Source organism: Antechinus flavipes, chromosome 4, assembly GCF_016432865.1.
Source record: "Antechinus flavipes isolate AdamAnt ecotype Samford, QLD, Australia chromosome 4, AdamAnt_v2, whole genome shotgun sequence".
NCBI classification, from domain to species: Eukaryota; Metazoa; Chordata; class Mammalia; order Dasyuromorphia; family Dasyuridae; genus Antechinus; species Antechinus flavipes.
This window is the reverse complement of record NC_067401.1, coordinates 106,299,426-106,320,343: the sequence shown is the minus strand read 5'-3', so window position 1 is coordinate 106,320,343 and position 20,918 is coordinate 106,299,426. Positions and strand designations below refer to the sequence as shown.

The 20,918-nt window shown below is 34.1% G+C and overlaps 1 protein-coding gene and 1 pseudogene across 1 annotated transcript in view; both read left to right on the top strand.

Moving 5' to 3' along the window:
- Positions 1–252: 252 nt before the first annotated feature.
- LOC127559733 (interferon-inducible protein AIM2-like) overlaps positions 253–20,918 on the top strand; it is a 76,479-nt gene continuing 55,813 nt past the window's right edge. The window contains exon 1 of the mRNA XM_051993706.1: positions 253–365. Coding sequence (XP_051849666.1) covers positions 355–365 — 11 coding nt within the window. The 5' untranslated portion in view covers positions 253–354. The remainder of the gene's footprint in view (positions 366–20,918) is intronic.
- On the top strand, positions 6,104–7,606 carry LOC127559734 (pantothenate kinase 3-like; annotated as a pseudogene).

Genomic DNA, 20,918 nt, shown 5'->3' with positions numbered 1-20,918 from the left:
ATGTTTAGGCTTAGGACTTTCTGCTCTGGTCAAGCCATTGCTGTCCCTCTAATACATACACAAAGGTGCGCACGCGCGCTCACACACGGCTCTCTCTCCCATCCAATACATACCTCTTTCCACAAGGTGTCTTTCTAGGTCCAAGTTCCAGACTTTCTCAGTTCCCATTATATCTTTTCTTGTTGCCTGGGAGACTCCTCCCCCATTAAAAAAGATTTAATATTTCCTGCCCAGCCTCTGACATCATTTCCCGCCTTAGTTTGAGTGTTGGTAGCTCTTTCTTCCACAGAGAATTGCACTGTTTACTTTAGAAGAGAAGGGCATACCGACCGATTAAAATCTGAATCTATAGAGATGTCAACAAGGTAAGAACAACTTTTTCTATCCTTAATAGTCACAAAGAAAGCTTATATAGAAGCCTCGTAAGATTCAGGGCGCAGAGAAAGGGTTTTTCCCAGAAAAGAGACATTTGAGAATGAATCGAATCTCCGGGAGTCACTCAACATGGCGACACATACACACACACACACACACATATGATTTTGTTATTCTTTGTTTGGGTTTTGACTTTTTCCCGTGACTATTTCTCCATTGTCTCTGCACCTGAACATGGTACTATTTGAACTTTTTCCTCTCTCCTGGTTGTTCCTAAAAGCATTATCTGCATTAAAAAGATTATACGTTATGATCAAATGGTATTTATTATGGGAATACATTACTAAAATGACTGGGTATTCTGATAATAAAAGTAATAAAAATCATATGGTTGTATTAATAGATACAGAAAAGATGATAAAAGTACAACATTCATTTATATTAAAAAAAAAAAACTTGAAATTATAGGTATAGGGGAGGATTATAGGAAGATGGCAAAATAGCTCAGTAAATTTCAAGCTCTCTATATTCTTTCCCTCCCACCACACAGAACAAATTTATGCCTAAGGTTGAACATAGAATAGTGAAAAACAAGGAAGATGGGGCAGTTATGGGGTCCTCTTGGGACAATCTAGAAGAAAAACAACAGTACCGTGGTTAACCTGTGTGAGGTGCAAATACCTCCAAGATAACTCCCCAGAAACTGGCAGCAGGAGCTCTGAGGCTAGCTGGGTTAGGCTAGAGCTTCAGCCTGAACTATAGGAACATCCACCACCGCAACAATGTGAGACTCAGAACTTCTGCTGGTTAGGAATATCAAGCCCAGCTATGGTGCTGAGACATGGCCCTGGGAGAGAAGGTATCAACACGCTGGTGAGTGCATAGGCAGTAGAGTAGGGAAGCTGCTGGCTAGGAGCACTTGTAGGAAGGTGGAACCTTTGGATTAGGCTTCCAGGTCAGAACAGATAACTGAAGTGAAACTAGTGTAACCATCCTTCCAATATAGGATTAGAGGTGCTTACACCAATAGTTTTTTTTTTTTTTTTTAATTAATGAGCAGGCAAAAAAGAAAGAACCCTACCATAGAAACTTAGAATAGGGAAGAATAGGATCCATCTTCAGAGGAGGACAATGAAGTAAAGAAAGCTTCTTCCATCGCAAAGAGTAACATTTAATGGTTACCTGCCCAGGCAGAATTTATAAAAGAACTGAAAAAAGACTTTTTTAAAAAGTGAGAAAGATTGAGAAAAAACCTAAAAAAAAAATTCAAGAAGATTATGGGAAGAGGGAGAAGTTAACCAATTAGAAAAGGAGATAAAAAGTCTTAAATAAGAAAATAATTCTTTGAAAATTAGGATTAAGCAAGGGAAAGCCAATGAAACTATTAGACTAAGAAATAACAAAACAAAATATAAAGAATGAAAAAATAGAACAGGATGTGAAACACCTTATGAGAAAAGCAATAAATCTGGAGAAGAAATCAAGAAAAGATATGAGAATAATTGTACTACCAGAAAGCTGTGACCAAAAAAGAACCTTGATACAATAATGCAAGAAATAATCTAAAAAAAATTGTACTGGAGTGACAACATGAAGGGAAAGTAGAAATAGAAAAAATCCACTAATCACCATCTCAAAGAGATCCTTTGTGGAAAATACATAGTAATTGCTAAATTTTGAAATCCCAGATTAAAGAGAAAATTTTGCAAGAAACAAGAAAAAATCAATTCAAATATACTGGAGTTACAATTAGAATTATATAGGACTTATGAGTAGCCACAATAAAAGGTCATAGGACCTGGAATCATATATACTGGTAATCAAAAGAACTAAGCCTAGGACCAAAAATATCATATGCAGCAAAATTATCCACAATATAGAATGAAAAAAAGAACATTCAATGAACTTGCAGAATTTTGAATCAACCAAACTGGAACTTAATAGAAATAGAGCCAATATTAAAGATTAATTATAAGAAATGCAATATGGACAAATAATTTATATGCTTTACATGGAAATGTATACCATATGTTTAAGAATGACATCAGTAAATAAGTATCTCACAAGAAAAATTGGAACAGAGTTGAGTATGATCTGACTCTAAAAAGCAAAACTATCTAGGAAAAGATAAAACTTGTAATTATGTTATACAAATAAGATACAAAAGAATAGACACAGAGGCATTAGATGGAGGTGAAAGGCTTGTAGTTTTTAAAACCTACTCACATTGGGAATGGGTTAAGTAGTAAATATTACATATATACCATGAAGGATATAGCACCCCTCCCCCAAAAAAATCTATAAAGAAATAAGGTGGGAAGGATAGGTGAAGGGAATGAGATAAGGTGAGGTATAGAAGTATATGTAGATTGATAGCAATGGAACAAGGTATGTAGATTAATGGGCAAGAGATAATGGATAAAATGGGGTATAGAAAAGTGTTTTATTATTGTTTTAATTCATTTTAATATTGTTTTAGATGCATGTTTAAACATGGGTAAACATATCTATATATACATGTGTATAGGGGGTATATTTGTATGTATGTAAGTGTATATGTACATATATGTATATGTGTGGGTGGGTGGATGTGAATATATATGTGTGTGTGTTTGTGCTGAAAGAGGAAAAAAAGAATAAAAAGTGTATAACAAAGGACAAAAGAATTACCTACAAGGAAGCAAAGGAAATATGGACACTCATGAAAATAATCTATTTTATTATTATATATCCTTTCTTGAAATGGAAATGTACTGTTTTTTATATATACATATATACACACATATATATTAATATAATATTATATATATATATATATATATATATATATATATATATATATATATATATATATATATTAATCCCTCTTGATGTTCTGCTGGACACAAGACAATGTTCTGTTTTGTTTTGTTTTTCATTTTCCTTTTTGGTGTTTCTTTTTCTATTCTGTTTTTTTTTCTTATTTTGTTTTTAATTCAATATTTTTTTAAATTATAAATATAAATAGATTTTTTCTTTAAATTGATAAAAATTATTTAAGAGCATCAGCAAACATTTTCTGTAAAGGAAATAAATTAGAAACCTTCTCAGGAAGATCAGATGTAAAAGAAAGATATACAATGTCCACAATGTAATTCAATACTGTATTGGAAATCCTAGAAATAGCAATACAAGAAAAAAATGATAATAGGAATCAGAATAGGGAATAAGGTAAGCAAACTCTCTTTTTGCAGATAATATAATGATATATTTAGAAAATATTAAAGATGATTAAAAAGTTAGTTGAAACAATTCATAATTTTAGCAAAGTAGCAGGATATAAAATGAATCCACTTAAATCATCAACATTCTTATGTATCAAAAATAGAACACTATAAGAAGGAATAATAAGAGACGCTTCATATAGAATAACTCTAGAGAGTATTAAAATACTTACCAAAACAAACCCAGGAACCAAGGGGACAAAAATATTTTTAAAAATTTATACAAATAAAATCAGATTAAGTAATTGGAGAAATATTAATTGGGCATGGGTTTAGTTGGGGCCAATGTAATAAAAATGACAATTTTACCTAAAGTAACCTATATATTCAATGACATTTCAATTAAATTATCAAATATTATTGGACTAGAAAAAATAATAAATTCATTTGAAAGAATAAAAAGTCAAGCATAACAAAGCAATTAATGAAGAAAATTTTAAGGAAGGAGGTTTAGCAGGTACTAGATCTTAAACTATATTATGTCAGTAATTATCAAAATTATCTCACACTGGCTAAGAAATAGAAATGTATAACAGTAGAACAGGATAGAATAGTAGAATTTATAGCAGCAAATGACCATAGTTAACTTTGTGATTAGCAGATATAAAGAATGAACTTTTGGAATTGAGAATGCATTATTAAAAAAAAAATTGTTGGGAAAGTTAGAAAACAGTCTGGAAGAAAGTAGATATAAACCAACAGCTTACAGCATTTACCAAAATATGGTCAAAATGGATACATGACTTGAATATAAAAGAGATATTACAAGACAATTTGTAGAACATGGAACATGTTTTGTAAGAACATTAGTGTTTATTATTATTATTATTATTATAGCTTTTTATTTACAAAATATATGCATGGACAATTTTTCAACATTGACCCTTGCAAAATCTTCTGTTCCAACTTTTCCCCACCTTCCCTCTAGTCCCTCCTCTAGATAGCAGGTAGTCCAATATATGTCAAATATATTACAGTATATGTGAAATCACACACACATATATACATTTAAATGTATATGTATACATATACACACATACATATTTATACAGTTATCTTGCTACACAAGAAAAATCAGATATAGAAAGAAAAAAAACCTGAGAAGGAAAACAAGAATGTAAGCAAACAATAACAGAAAGAGTGTGAATGCTATGTTGTGATTTACACTTATTTCCCACAGTTCTCTCTTTGGGTGAAGCTGATTGTCTTCATTACTGAACAATTAATACTGGTTTGAATCATCTCGTTGAAGAGAGCCACATTCATCAGAGTTGATCATCATATAATTTTTTTGTTGCCATGTATAATAATCTCCTGGTTCTGCTCACTTCACTTGGCATCAATTCATGCAAGTCTCTTCAACCCTCTCTGAAATCATCCTGCTGGTCATTTCTTACAGAACAATAATATCCCATAACATTCATATACCACAATTTATTCAGCCATTCTCCAATTGATGAACATCCATTCAATTTCCAGTTTCTAGCCGCTACAAAAAGGGCTGCCACAAACATTTTTGCACATGTGGGTCCCTTTTTCTTTTTAAAGATCTCTTTGGGATATAAGTTTAGGAGTAACAGTACTGGATCAAAAAGTATGCACAGCTTGATAACTTTTTTAGCATAATTCCTAATTGCTCTCCAGAATGGCTGGATGTATTCAAAATTCTACCAACAATGTGTGAGTATCCCAGTTTCCCCACATGCCCTCCAACTTTTGTTATTTTCTTTTCCTGTCGTTTTAGCCAATCTGAGAGCTGTGTAGTAGTATCTCAGAGTTGTCTTAATTTTCATTTCCCTGATCAATAATGATTTGGAGCACCTTTTTATATGACTGGAAATAGCTTCAATTTCTTCATTTGAAAGTTGTCTGTTCATATCCTTTGACCATTTACCAATTGGAGAATGTCTTAATTTCTTATAAATTAGAGTCAATTCTCTATATATTTTGGAAATGAGGCCGTTATCAGAACCTTTGACTGTAAAAATGTTTTCCCAGTTTATTGCTTCCCTTCTAATCTTGTCTGCATTAGTTTTCTTTGTACAAAAAAACCTTTTTAACTTAATAACTTAATATAATAAAAATTATTTCTCGCTGCTTAGCGAGATGGCAGCTGCGGAGCCCGGCGGCTCCCCGGAGAGGGGCCTATTGTCTGGAGCGGGGGCGGCGGGGCCCGGAGCAGCGAGCGCCGGCGTCTCTCCCCCATCGCGCCCTCCGACCCACTGCTTTGGCTGCACCTCAGGAACTGCAGGGAGTCCGGGTCCGGAGGCGGACCTCTTTCCCCTTCTCAGGCCACCTGCCCACTTCGCCGGGCATCGTCCGCAGCGGCCGGCAGCCCCGCCCCACTCCGAGTCTCCCTCCGCCCCCCCCCCCCCCCGCCCCACTCCGAGTCTTCCTCTCCCCCCTCCCCCCTCCTCCCCCCCCCCCCTCCCGCCCCACCGCGCTGTTGGGAAGACTGGGCCAGCGTTTCCGCGCCGCCGCCTCGGGACCTGGGAGCCCTCGGGCCGAGCCGCTGTTGCTCCCCAGAGCAGGCCCCGCCATCGCCGCTGCCGCCACCGCCACCGCCGCCTGGAGCTCCCTCGGCGGGCAGCATGAAGATCAAGGATGCCAAAAAGCCCTCTTTCCCATGGTTTGGCATGGACATAGGAGGCATCTTGTGAAACTTGCTTATTTTGAACCCATTGATATAACAGCAGAGGAGGAGCAAGAAGAAATTGAAAGTTTAAAAAGTATCCGCAAATATCTGACTTCTAATGTAGCCTATGGGTTGACTGGAGTTAGGGATGTTCATCTTGAACTGAAGGATTTGACACTCTTTGGCCGAAGAGGGAACTTGCACTTTATCAGATTTCCAACCCATGACCTGCCTACTTTTATCCAAATGGGGAGAGAGAAAAACTTCTCAACATTACACACGTTGCTATGTGCTACTGGAGGTGGTGCTTACAAGTTTGAAAAAAATTTCGCACGATTGGAAACCTCCAGCTGCACAAACTGGATGAACTTGACTGCCTTGTAAAGGGCTTGCTATATATAGATTCTGTCAGTTTTAATGGACAGGCAGAATGCTATTATTTTGGCAATGCCTCAGAACCTGAAAGATGCCAAAAGATGCCTTTTAACTTGGATGACCCATATCCACTTCTGGTCGTGAACATTGTTCTGGAGTTAGTATTTCAACTGTCCATTCCAAAGACAACTATAAGCGAGTTACTGGAACAAGCTTGGGAGGTGGCACATTTCTAGGTTTATGCAGCTTACTGACTGGCTGTGAAAGTTTTGAAGAAGCTCTTGAAATGGCTTCCAAAGGTGATAGCACCCATGCTGATCACCATGCTCCGTGATATTTACGGAGGAGATTATGAGAGATTTGGCTTGCCAAGATGGGCTGTAGTATCTAGCTTTGGGAACATGATCTATAAGGAGAAGAGAGAATCTGTTAGCAAAGAAATTCTAGCAAGAGCTACTTTAGTTACTATCACCAATAACATTGGTTCTATAGCAAGGATGTGTGCTGGTAATGAGAAAATAAATAGAATTGTCTTTGTTGGAAACTTTCTACGTGTCAATACCCTGTCAATGAAACTTTTGGCATATGCATTGGATTATTGGTCCAAAGGCCAGTTGAAGGCATTGTTTCTAGAGCATGAGGGGTACTTTGGAGCAGTTGATGCTCTCTTGGGGCTGCCAAATTTCAGCTAAAGCATGGAAGGTCAATAATGCCAGCTGAAAATCAGAAGAATTATTATTGCATTATTTAAATTTATGGGAACCAAAGGACAAGGGGGGAAAACAGCAATGTTGCTACTCATTTTTAAATGTCAAAATGGTAAGCTGCTAAATGTTGCCATATTAAAGTGAGATCTTGGTAACATGAAGCATTTCCAGTTGAAATGCTTTTGGGATTTTGGTCTTACTCTTCTGTATATAGCCAGTATTAAATCCTTTTGATGCAATACACAAAATAAATAAATAAATAAATAAAAATTATTTATTTTGTGATCAATATTGATCTCTAGTTCTTCTTTGATTTCAAATTCTTTCCTCCTCTACAGGTCTGAGAGATAAACTATCCTATGTTCTTCTAATTTATTTATAATCTCATTCTTGATGTCTAGATTATGAACCCATTTTGACCTTATCTTGGTATATAGTGTTGTCAATGCCTAATTTCTGCCATACTAGTTTCCAATTTTCCCAGCAATTTTTGTCAAATAATGAATTCTTATCACAAAAGCTGAGGACTTGAGGTTTGTCAAACACTAGATTGCTATAGTTATTGACTATTTTGTCCTGTGAACCTAACCTATTCCACTAATCAACTAGTCTATTTCTTAGCCAGTACCAAATGGTTTTGATGACTGGTGTTTTATAATATAGTTTTAGATCTGGTACATCTAGGCCATCTTCATTTTTTTTTATTGGTTCACTTGAAATTCTTGATCTTTTCTTCTTCCAGGTGAATTTTGTTATTTTTTTCTAGGTCAGTAAAATAGTTTCTTGGGAGAGAGAACAGTATATCACTAAATAAATAGCTTAGTTTAAGTAATATTGTCATCTTTATTATATTTGCTCAGCCTATCCAAGAGCACTTAATATTTTTAAGTGCTTAATATTTGTTTAGATCTGATTTTATTTGTGTGGAAAGTGTTTTGTAGTTTTGCTCATATAGTTCCTGACTTCCTCTTGGAAGATAGATTCCCAAATATTTTATTCTATTGAGAGTTTTTTAAATGGAATTTCGCTTTGTATCTTTTGCTGTTGGATTTTGTTAGTGATATATAAAAATCCTGATGATTTATGTCAATTTATGTTTGCATCCTGCAACTTACTAAAGTTGTGGATTATTTCTAATAGCTTTTTAGTAGATTCTCTGGGGTTCTCTAACTATACTATCATATCATCTGCAAAGAGTGATAATTTGGTTTCTTCATTACCTACTCTAATTCTTTTAATCTCTTTTCATCTCTTATTGTCAAAGTTAGCATTTCTAATATAATATTGAATAGTAATGATAATAGCAACTTTGTTTCACTCCTAAACTTATTGAGAATAGTTTCAGTTTATCCCCATTACAAATGAGGCTTACTGATGGTTTTAAATAGATGCTACTGACTATTTTAAGGAAAAGCCCTTTTATTTCTATACTCTCTAGTGTTTAGATGGGTGTTGGATTTTATCAAATGCTTTTTCTGCATCTATTGAAATGATTATGTAGTTTTTGTTAATTCAGTTATTGATATAGTCAATCATGCTATTTGTTTTCCTAATATTGAACCAGCCCTGCATTTCTGCTATAAATCCTAATTGATCATGGTGTATTATCCTGGGAATAATTTTCTGTAATCTCTTTGCTAATATTTTATTTAAGATTTTTGCATCAATATTCATTAGGGAGATTGGTTTATAATTTTCTTCCTCTGTTTTCATCCTACTTGGTTTAGGTATCAGTACCATGTCTGTGTCATAAAAGAAATTTGGTAGGACTCCTTCATTCCATATTTTTTTTCAAATAGTTTATATAATTAATCATTGGGATTAATTGTTCTTTAAATGTTAGGTAGAATTCATATGTAAATCCATCTGGTCCTGGGGATTTTTTTAGGGAGTGGGTTAATAACTTGTTCTATTTCTTTTTCTAAGATGGGACTATTTAACCAATTTATTCTGTGAATCTGGGCAGTCTATATTTTTGAAGATAGTCATCCATTTCACTTAGGTTATCAAATTTATTGGCATAAAGTTGGGCAAAGTAACTCCTAATTATTGCACTAATTTCCTCTTCATTAGTGAAGAGTTCTCCCTTTTCATTTTTAAGACTAACAATTTGATTTTCCTCTTTCCTTTTTTTAATCAGAATTTCCCAAAGGTTTATTTATTTTATTGGTTTTTCTATAACACTAACTTGTAGTTTTATTTATTAATTCAATAGTTTTTTTTTTTTTACTTTCAATTTTACTAATATCTCCTTTTATTTTTAGAATTTCAAATTTAGTATTTGGGAGTTTTAAATTTGTTCTTTTTTTTAGTTTTTTTTTAGCTGCAAGCCCAATTTATTGATCTTTTCTTTTTCTATATTATGCAAGTAAGCCTCTTGTGATATAAGATTTCCCTTTATTACTGCTTTGACTGCATCCCACAAATTTTGATATGCTGTCTCATTATTGTCATTCTCTTGGATGAAATTATTAATTGTGTCTATGATTTGCTGTTTCACCCATTCATTTTTTAGGATGGGATTTTAGGATGGGATTATTTAGTTTCCAATGACTTTTTGGTCTATTTTCCCCTGGCTTTTTATTGAATTTATTGAATTGAACTATTTATAGTTTTTATTGCATCATGATCTGAAAAGAATGCATTTACTATTTCTGTTTTTCTGCATTTGATTTTGACTTCTTTATGTCTTAATATGTGGTCAATTTTTTTATAGGTTCCATGAACTGCAGAGAAAAAATGTACTCTTTTCTGTCTCCATTCAGTTTTCTCCAAAGATATACTTAACTTTTATAGTATTCTATTTACTCTTTAATTTCTTTTTTATTTTGTGGTTTGATTTATCTAATTCTGAGAATGGGTGGTTGAGAGTTCCCACTATTATAATTTTGCTTTCTATTTCTTCATTCATCTCTCTTAACTTCTCCTTTAGCAATTTAGATGCTATACCATCTGGTGCATATATGTTTAGTACTGATATTTCTTCATTATCTATGATATACTTTAGCAAGACAAAGTTTCCTTCCTTATCTCGTTTAATTAGATCAATTTTTGCTTTTGCTTTATCTGAGATCAGAATGGCTACACCTGCTTTTTTTACTTCACCTGAAGCATAATAGATTCTGCTCAAGCCTTTTACTTTTACTCTGTATATATCACCCTGCTTTAAAGGTGTTTCCTTTAAACAATATATTGTAGGATTCTGACTTTTAATCCAGTCTGCTATCCATCTTTGTTTTATGTGACAGTTCATTCCATTCACAATTATGGTTAAAACAACTAATTCTGTATTTCCTGCCATCTTATTATTCCCAGATTATAATTTTCTCTTTCCTTTTCCCTTACTCCCCTTCCCAGTATTTAATTTATGGGCACCACTTGCCTCAAACAGCCCTTCCCCTTTGGAGTCCCTCCCTCTTAGAGTCCCTCCTCCTTTCTTATATCTTTCCCCTTCTTTTTCTGCATTCCCTTCTATCTAGCCTACCCTTTCCCTTTTTGCTTTTCCTCTTCCCCTTTACAATGAGGTGAGAGAAGTTTCTCTGTAAACCAAATATGTCTAATATTTTATCTTTGAGCCAAATCTGATGAGAGTAAGAGTCACACAATGTTCATAACCTTCCTTTGTTTCCCTTAGATACAATAGGTTTCCTTTGCCTCTTTGTGAGATGTAATTTCTTTCTCTTTACCTCCATTTTTTTTCCTTTTTTTGGTGCATTCGCCTTTCTACTTCTAGTTCATTTTCCATATTATAACAGTAAAATCAAATTATGCATGCACTGTCTATGTATACCCATAAACAGAAATACAGTTCCCAAGAGTTCTTTTTACTTTTTTGTGTTTTTCTTGAGTCCTATATTTTGAGGTCAAATTTTTTTGTTTACCTCTGTTTTTTTCATCAAAAATAAATGGAATTCACCTGTTTCATTGAACATCATCTTCTTCCCTGGAAGAAAATGCTCAATTTAGTTGGGTAGTTTATTCTTGGCTCCATTCCAAATTCCTTTGCCTTTTGTAATATCAGATTCCAGTTCGTTGGCTCCTTTAATGTGGAATCTGCTAAATCCTGAGTAATCCTTATCATAGTTCCTCTGTATTTGAATTGTTTTTTGTTTTTTTTTCTGGCTGCTTGTAATATTTTTCCCTTGATCTAATAGTTCTGAAATTTAGCCACTATATTCTTTGGAGTTTTAATTTTGAGGTCTCTTTTAGGAGGTGTTTGATGAATTCTTTCGATGGATATTTTACCTTCTGCTTCTATGACATCTGGACAGTACTCTTTGATGATTTCCTGAAAAATAGTGTCAAGGCTCTTTTTTGATCATGATTTTCAGGGAGTCAAATAATCCTTAGATTATTTCTCCTAGATCTGTTTTCCAGGTCTGTTGTTTTCCCAAATAGGTATTTATTTTTTTTCTTTTTTTTTTCTTTTTTTTTTTTTTGGGTGGGGGGGAGTTGCTTGACTGATTCTTGATGTCTCATCAAGTCATTCATTTCCATTTGTTCAGTTCTGATTTTTAATGAATTATTTTCTTCATTTACTTTTTTAATTTCTTTCTGTATTTATCCAATTGAGTTTTTAAATGAGTTGTTTTGTTCTATGGACATTTTTTTTTTCTTTTTCACAGATTTTTTAAAGGAGTTATTTTCTTTTTAGAATTCACAAATTATGTTTTCCTGGGAGTTCTTTACTCTTTCCATTCCACATTTCAGGGAGTTGTTTTCTTTTTCCACTTTATCAAATCTTTCTTTTAATGAGTTATATGCCTTTTTCAAACTCTCTTGAAGAGTTTTGCTTTCCTTTCACCATTCTTCTTATAGCTCTATTTTAAGATCGTTTTAAATTTCATCTAGACAAGCCTTGTGTGATGAGGACCAGCTTATCTCCTCCTTTGGGGCTTCATCTGGAGACAATCTGCTTTTAGTCTCCTCAGGGTTTGAAATCTCTTCTCTTTCACTATGGAACTTGTCTATAGTTAGAACTTACTTTGCCTTTTTACTCATTTAAAAAATATATATTGGGATCTGCTTTTTGGGCAAGGAGGTTCCAAGCTTCCTCTATAGACTCCTGGAAGCAACAATGGCTGGACTGAGATCATGCTGAGTCACTTTGGTGTTGGGTGCATGTAGCCAGGCCCCATAAGATTCTGGAACTTTGGGGTACCTTCTGAATTTGTGTTGGATGTTTTATAAATTCTCTGCTGATTTATTGACTTGCAACCAGGGCAGGGTAGCCAACACTGTCATGGAGTCCTCTCCATACAATCTTCGCCTTGTGGAAACTGCACCTACCCCTGGTCTGTTCAGCATGCACTGGCCTCTGTGCTCTGCCTCTCTGCCTGTGCTTAGCCACCTCTTCCTGTGCCCACCCCGATCAAAACAGACCTTTTCTGGTAATCTTTGGAATTATCTTCTGCTGATAATTTGCTGCACTCCCAATATTTGTGGATTCTGTCAGTCTAGCACTAATTCAGGGGATGAATTTTGTAATTAGATAATTTCTCAAAAATCCTTCCAGTGATGAATCAATTTCATGGTATTTCCAAGATCTAATTTTTTTATTACCCCCTTCCCCTCTACTAAAAAAATAGCTTTTCTTCAGGATGGTGGATCTTTATCTCAAAAACTCCTCTTCTTGATGCAAATTATGATTTCTTATACATGGGGGGGGAGGGAGGGAGGAGTATCTTTCTCCCAGTGCACATAATAGAAACTCAATAAATATGTAATTTCATAAGTAATGTACATTTGTTTTAAAGATCTCATGAAAAAAAAGATATTTCATACTTTTAACTACTGATTTCAGTGTCTAATAACCTTAACAAATGTATCCATTCAACAAAAGATTTTCAAAAACTGGTTGTGTATACTGATTCACATAATTTTTATTACTATCCAAGCACCACCATTCTTTGTCATGAAACATAGAACTTTTATGTGCCATTTTTACTCTCTCTTTCTTTCTGTTTGGCTCGCTATTTTCTCTATCTCTGTCTCTGTCTCTCTATATATATCTGTCTCCATTTCTGTCTCTCTGTCCTTCTGTCCCTCCCTCACTCTCTCCTCTTTTTATCTTTCCCTCCCTCTCTTTCCTCTCCTTCTCTCCCTTCCTCCATTCTCCCAGTCTCTCACTTTTTCTTTGCCCCTCTCTCTAGGATGTTTGGAGTTCAAAACTCTTTACACTTTCAAACCTCTTACCTTTTATAAAACATCCAACACAAATTCAGAGGGTACCCCAAAGTTCCAGAGTCTCATGGGGCCTGGCCACATTTTTGGTTTTATTATACCTTATTCCTCCAAAATATGCTCAGATCCATTAACTTTGGCTTCCTTGGTATTTCTTTCACACAATATAATCCAATAGCCAATGAAAATGCCCAGATTCAGGAGATGAAGTGTTGTGTGAAAGAAATTGAACTTTGAACTCCAAACAAAGGCTTTTATATTTCTGTAATCTGTACAGAAAACACTTTACAGAAAAAAGTGTTGTGTGAAAGAAATACCAAGGAATAAAAAGGTGGCTTTTTATTGAATGTAATTTTCATTGCATCATTATCTGAAAAGGATTCATTTACTATTTCAGCCTTTCTGCATTTGAATTTGAGGTTTTTATGTCCTTATATATGGTTAATTTTTGTATAGGTTCCATAAACTGCTTAGAAGAAAGTGTACTCCTTTCTGTCTCCATTAAGTTTTCTCCAAAGATCTATCATACCTAACTTTTCTAGTATTCTATTTACCTCTTTGACTTCTTTCTTATTTATTTTGTGGTTTGATATATCTAATTCTGAGAGTGGAAGGTTGAGATCTCCCACTATTATAGTTTTGCTGTCTGTTTCTTCTTGTAGCTCTCTTAATTTATCTTTTAAGAATTTAGGTGCTACACCACTTGGTGCATATATCTTTAATATTAATATTGCTTCATTATCTATGCTACCCTTTACAAGATATAGTGCCCTTCCTTATCTCTTTTAATTAGATCAATTTTTGCTTTTGCTTGATCTGAGATCAGATGGCTATCCCTGCTTTTTTTACTTCATCTGAAGCATAGTAGATTCTGCTCCAACCTTTTACCTTTACTCTTCATGTATCACCCTGCTTCAAGTGTGTTTCCTGTAAACAACATATTATAGGATCCTGGTTTTTAATCCAGTCTGCTATCAGCTTCCCCTTTATGGGGGAGTTTACCCCATTCACATTTATGGTTAAAATTACTAATTCTGTATTACTTGCCATTTTGTTAACCCCTGCTTATGCTTTTCACCTTTCCTTCCCTCTTACTCCCCTCCCCAGTATTAAACTTGTGAGCACTACTTGCTTCTCACAGCCATCCCTTTTTGGGATCCCTCCCCCCACCCTAGAGTTCCTCACCCCTTTCTTACCTCTTTTTCTCACAATTTCTATATTCCCTTCTGCTTAGCTTACTCCTTCCCTTTTCACTTTTCCCCTCCCACTTTTCAATGAAGTGGGAGAAGTTTCTCCATAAATCAAATATGTCTAATATTTTTCTCTTTAAGACAATCTTGATGAGAGTAAGATACATACTATGTTCATCCCCCTCCCTTCTTTACTTCAGATACAATAGGTTTCCTTTGCCTCTTCATGAGATATAGTACCCCCAATTTAGCCTTTTACTGGTACAATTTCTTTCCACCTCTAGTTTCTAGAATAAATTATACATGTGTTCTTTATGTATCTTTATAACAGAAATATAGTTCCCAAGATTTCTTTTTACCTTTTTATGTTTCTCTTGAGTCCTATATTTGGAGATCAAACTTTTTGTTCCAGTTTTTCATCAGAAATAAATTAAATTCACCTATTTCATTGAATGTCTATCTTCTTCCCTGGAAAAAAAAAATGCTCATTTTAGCTGGGTAAGTTATTCTTGGCTGCATACCAAGTTCCCTAGCCTTTCAGAATATCAGATTCCAGGCCTTTGATCCTTTAATGTGGACTCTGCTTGATCCTGAGTAATCGTTATTGTGGCTCCTCTATATTTGAATTTTTTTTTCTAGCAGTTTGTAATATTTTTCCTTGATCTGATACTTCTGGAATTTAGTCACAATATTTCTTGGGAGTTTTGATTTTAGGATCCCTTTCAGTAGGTGATCAATGAATTCTTTTAACATCTATTTTACTCTCTGTTTCTATAACATCTGGGCAGTTCTCTGATAATTTCTTGGAAAATAGTGTCCAGGCTCTTTTTTTCATGATATTTTTCAGGAAGTCCAATAATTCTCAGATTATCTCTCTCCTAGATCTATTTTGAAGGTCTGTTGTTTTCCCAAGAAGGTATTTCTTTTTTTTCCCATTGTTTCATTTTTTTGGTTTTGCTTGACTGATTTTTGGTGTCTACTTGAGTCATTCAATTCCATTTCTTCAGTTCTGATTTTTAATGAATTATTTTCTTCATTCACTTTTTAATTTCTTTTTCTAATTGTCCAATTCAATTTTTAAGTGAGTTGTTTTGTTCTATGGATTTTTTTTTTCCATTTCACCGATTTTATTTTTTAGAGAGCTATTTTCTTTTTCCAATTCAATAATTCTGTTTTCCTTGGAATTGTTTACCTTTTCTAATTCACTAATTCTGTTTTTCAAGGATTTGATTTTTTTTATCCACTCTATCTTTAAATGAGTGGGATGACTTATCCAGACCCTCTTGCCAAGCTTCCCTTTCCTTTGCCCATTTTTCTTCTAGCTCTCTTGTAAGAGCCTTTTTAACTTCTTCTGTGAGAGTCTTGTGTGTTGAGGACCAAATCATATCCCCATTTGGGGATCATGTGAAGATAATCTGTTTTTAGTCTCCTCAGGGTTTGAAATCTGCTCTCTAGATCAGATAGAAGCTATCTATTATTAGAGTGCGCTTTAATTTTTTGCTCATTTTGTCAAAGAAGAATCAAAGAAAACAAACTAACAAAAAAAGCAAATGCAGTCTACTCTTTTTTTTTGGGGGGGAGGGGAGGTGCTGGATGATATTACCAAGTTTCCTCTACAAACTGCAGGGGGAGCAGTGAGGCACTAGCAGGACAGTAATAGCTACATTGCATCTGTACTCTGAGACTCTGAGAGCATGCTGAGTCACTCTGGGTGGGTGTGCCCAGCTCCTGAGAGACCCTAGCTTTTTGGGGTTATAGTCTTTACCCACTTGCTTATAACTTCTCTGCTGATCTACTGGCTTGCTGCCAGGACAAAGTAGCCACACTGTGGTAAAGTTCTCCCCGCAGAAATGTCTAAAATCACACCCACCCACCTCAGGTCTGCTTAGTGTGAGCTGCCTTCCGTACTGCCTACTATGCTCTCACTGCCTGCCTTCAGTCTGCGCCCCATCTAACCTTCCCCACCTGTGAGCAAAAACAGACCTTTTCTGGTGAATTTCAAGGATATCTTCTGTTGGTAATATATTTGTGAGTTTTTTCAGTCAAGCCCTAATTCTGAGGCTTTTTCATGAAATAAAATATTCTAAAAGCAAGAAGGACCTTAGATAGATGTGTGTGTCCTCTCTGCCATCTTGGCCAGAAGTCGATCTGTCAAAAACTTTTTTCATCTATTGAGAAAATCATGATTTTTGTTACTTTTATTATGATATAGTCAGTTTTCCTAATATTAAACCAGCCCTGTATTTGTTACAATCTCACCTGCTCAAAGTGTAAATATAGTGTGGCAATTTTCGTGTTTGCATAGAAAGCATAGTTAGGATACTTCCAGTAGCAGATAAAATGACATTTATCCTGATTTAGCCTGTTCTATCGCAATTTAGATTTCCTCAGTTAGGTCTATATATTTTGAAGCTTTTCATTCTGATGATTATGATATATAAAAATATTTTTCTTTGATTATAAAGAATCAACATTCTTTTGGGGAATTTGTGAATAATAATTCAATTTGGGATGCTATTTCAGTACCAATGTAGTCTATTGGGATATTTTGAAATTTGTATTTATAATATGACAATTTATCATGTCAGTATATGATAGATATCAAGCTTCTAATATATGTCTAGTCAGTAGTTCGTATGTTGTTAGATATTTGGTAGTTACTAAATGTTAGTGGCCTATATATGTTATAGTTTCTACTGATTCCTAGCATATTCTGCACTGATCACTAATCTAGATTTCTGAACCCTTCTACATTTTCTGGAGATAAATTGCCATCATAAGTCTCTTCGTTCACAAATAAATCTTTATACCTATAGTTATTCTCAGCACCTCCCCTCCAACTACTTTTTGATTGGCATATTATTGACTGAGTTTATATGGGTGTTGCCTATGAAGGCCATTTTGATTCCACTACTGGACCCTAGTGTTTCATAGGTTCCTTTGAGAGGAAAAAAAACAAACATTCCACAAACCAAATTTGTGTACTTGTCAGTATTTATTATTAGTTACTGAAGTGATACCAGCTTATTTCAAAAGATTTTTTGTGAGTTTGTGGCCTATTAATCATCTATTTGTTTCTATCAAACATTTTTCTACATTTCTTGTGAAGTATCATCCTTTATACAACTGCCTTAATGAACCCAACGTCTCTTCATGTATGTTGTCATGACACTTGTCCAACTGCATTGTTGTCCATTTTTGCAATTTTGAATATATATGTAAAAATTGGTATTGCCCAGATAAAGGATTGCAAACTCTGTGTGTGTGTGTGTGTTTGTGTGTGTGTGTGTGTGTGTTGTGTGTGTGTGTGTGTGTGTGTGTGTGTGTGAGAGAGAGAGAGAGAGAGAGAGAGAGAGAGAGAGAGAGAGAAAGCAACCACTTAAACAGTTTGATGAAAGCTATGGCTTTCTTCTAAGAATAATATCTTTAAATTCATAAAATTATATAAGATCATGAAGAAAATAAGTTTTATTGAGATACAGTTATCAAAATAGTTTTAAAAGTCCAGGGAACCTAGACTAAGAACCCTTGGCACAGGCATTAAATATTAAGTTTCTATATCAGAATACCAATAAGTCTTCCAACATATGCAGCTAGATCATTTTACTACTGGCTTTCTACTTGATGGGCCTTGCCTAGACAGGACCAATGAGTTTCTAAATATCACATTCCTCCATTATTTCAATGTGGCTCCAGAACTAAATCTCAAAATTTTTCATCGTTGTCTTCCTCCACATGAATAAAGATTTTTCTATTAATTGAGTTCAAATGACAATTTGATATTGGAAGGTATCCAGTGAAGTGAAGGAAATATTTTAGGCTTGTTTGTTTGTTTGTTTGTTTGTTTTTTGGGGGGCTATCTAGGGTGATGTTATCCATGTACAACAAATAATAAATATAATGCTTTGTTTGATTTCCCTCTTAGAAGTCATACTTAGTTCTACTTAGGAAAGAAAATAATGTATTTAACGGTATACAGGACTATAGTAGGATTTAAATTGTCTCCCTGAAATATACCACATTTTACACATATTCTTTCTGACATTATTTTGGGGTGTCACTTTTCAAAATAGAAAATGTTGCCATATGAATACCAATTATTTTAGCAAACATCTCACTATGCTTTGGCAGTTGGTATATTTATAGCACGTGAACAAGCTATGACACCAAAGAGATCAAATAAAGAGGGAAAAAAAAAAACGTGTACATCTTGTTTTACAGTGGCAAAGAAATGTATACTTGGGAAGTATCCATCAATTGAGGAATGACTAAACTAATTATATATGAATGTAATTGTAATGGAAGACAGTTTGGATGAAGAACAACAAAATTGCACCTAGATAATAATTAACAAAACTTTATTACTATTCAAAAAAGGAAGATTTGTCATCTTCAAACAGGAACAGTCTTGTTGCAAGTCCCCAATGAGAGCCCACAGTAGAATCTTGGATATAGAACCCTGCAGTTAAACAGAATAAATATTAATTGCCTACTGTATACTGAGCACTGTATTATGCAACAGGGATACAAATAAGAAAAAGGAAAGACAGTCTTTGTCTCAAGTAACTTGTAGTCTAACAGGAGAAAATGACACACAAAAAGAGGCTGAAAGTAAGAAGATGGGAAGAAGAGATCTGGAATGGGAGCATGATAGTGAAGTCAAATCCAAGGAGTGCAGCTGGTGGCAAATGTATGTAACAGCATACAAGTTCCCATCAATTTCAAACTTAGAGTTTTATTTTTTTCTACCTAGTAGTAGTATTTTTTTCAATTATATGTAAAGATAGTTTAAAATATTCATTTTTATAAGATTATTGAGCTATATTTTTTTTTTCTCCATTAATCCCTTTCCTTCCTCTTCCCAAGATAGGATATCTGATATAGGTTATATATGTACAATTATATTAAATATAGTTTCACATTAGTCATGTTGTGAAAGAAGAATTCAAATAAGAAAGAAAAACTATGAAAAAGAAAAAACAAACAAAAAGTAAAAATAGTATGCTTAGATGTGTATTCACACAACATAGTTCCCTGGATATGGTCACCATTTTCCATTAGAAATCTATTGGAATTCCCTTTGAGCATTGTATTGCTGAGAATGGCTAAATGCATCAAAGTTGATTAGCACACAATATTGCTGTTACTATGTTCAGTGTTCTGGTTTTGCTCACTTACTCAGGCTGTCTAGGTTTTTTTCTGAAATTCACCTGCTCATCATTTCTCATATGACAATAGTATATAATCCATTCATTTACCACAACTTTTTCAGCCAATTCTCAACTTTATAATTCCAAATTACTCTCCAGAATAGTTAGGTCAGTTCACAATTCTACTATCGATGTATTAGTAGTCTAATTTTTTCATATCTTCTTTAACATTAAGCATTTCCCATTTCTGTCATATTAGCCAATCTGATAACTGTAAGGTTGTACCCCAGAAATGTTCTAATTTGCATTTCTCTAATCAATAGTGATTTAAAGCATTTTTACATGAATAGAAATAGATTTGATTTTTTCATCCGAAAACTGCCTGTTTATATTCTTTGACCATTTATCATTTGGGAAATAGCATTATATTTCTGAGAATGACTAAGTTATTCATAGTTGATCATTGTTCAATATTGCTATTACTCTGTACAATGTTCTCTTGAGTCTCACTTCACTTGACATCAGTCCATGAGATCTTTCCATATTTTTCTGAGAACATTTTGCTCATCATTTCTTATAGCATAATAGTATTCCATAACATTCATAATCTATGACTTGTCCAGCTATTCCCCAATTAATGGACATTGCCTCCATTTCCCATTCTTTGCCACCATTGAAAAAACTATTATAAATATTATATATATATATATATATATATTTTTTTTTTCCTTTTTGTTTTTCATCTCTTTGGTATAAGACCTAGTAGTGGTATTGATTGCTATCTAGAAAAATCAAAAAAAAAAAAAAGGAATACAAAGTTTTGCAAAGATGTTGAATGTTGAAAACTATCTTTGGATGTATTTGGAAAAAATTAAACACTATTTCAATATATATATATATATATATATAGATATAGATAGATATATACATTTGTTCCTTTTTTATTACCATTCAATTTTCTCCAGAAGTCTATCACATATAGTTTTTTTTCCAAAATTCTATTCACCTTCTTAAGTTATTTCTTGTTTATTTTGTGATTT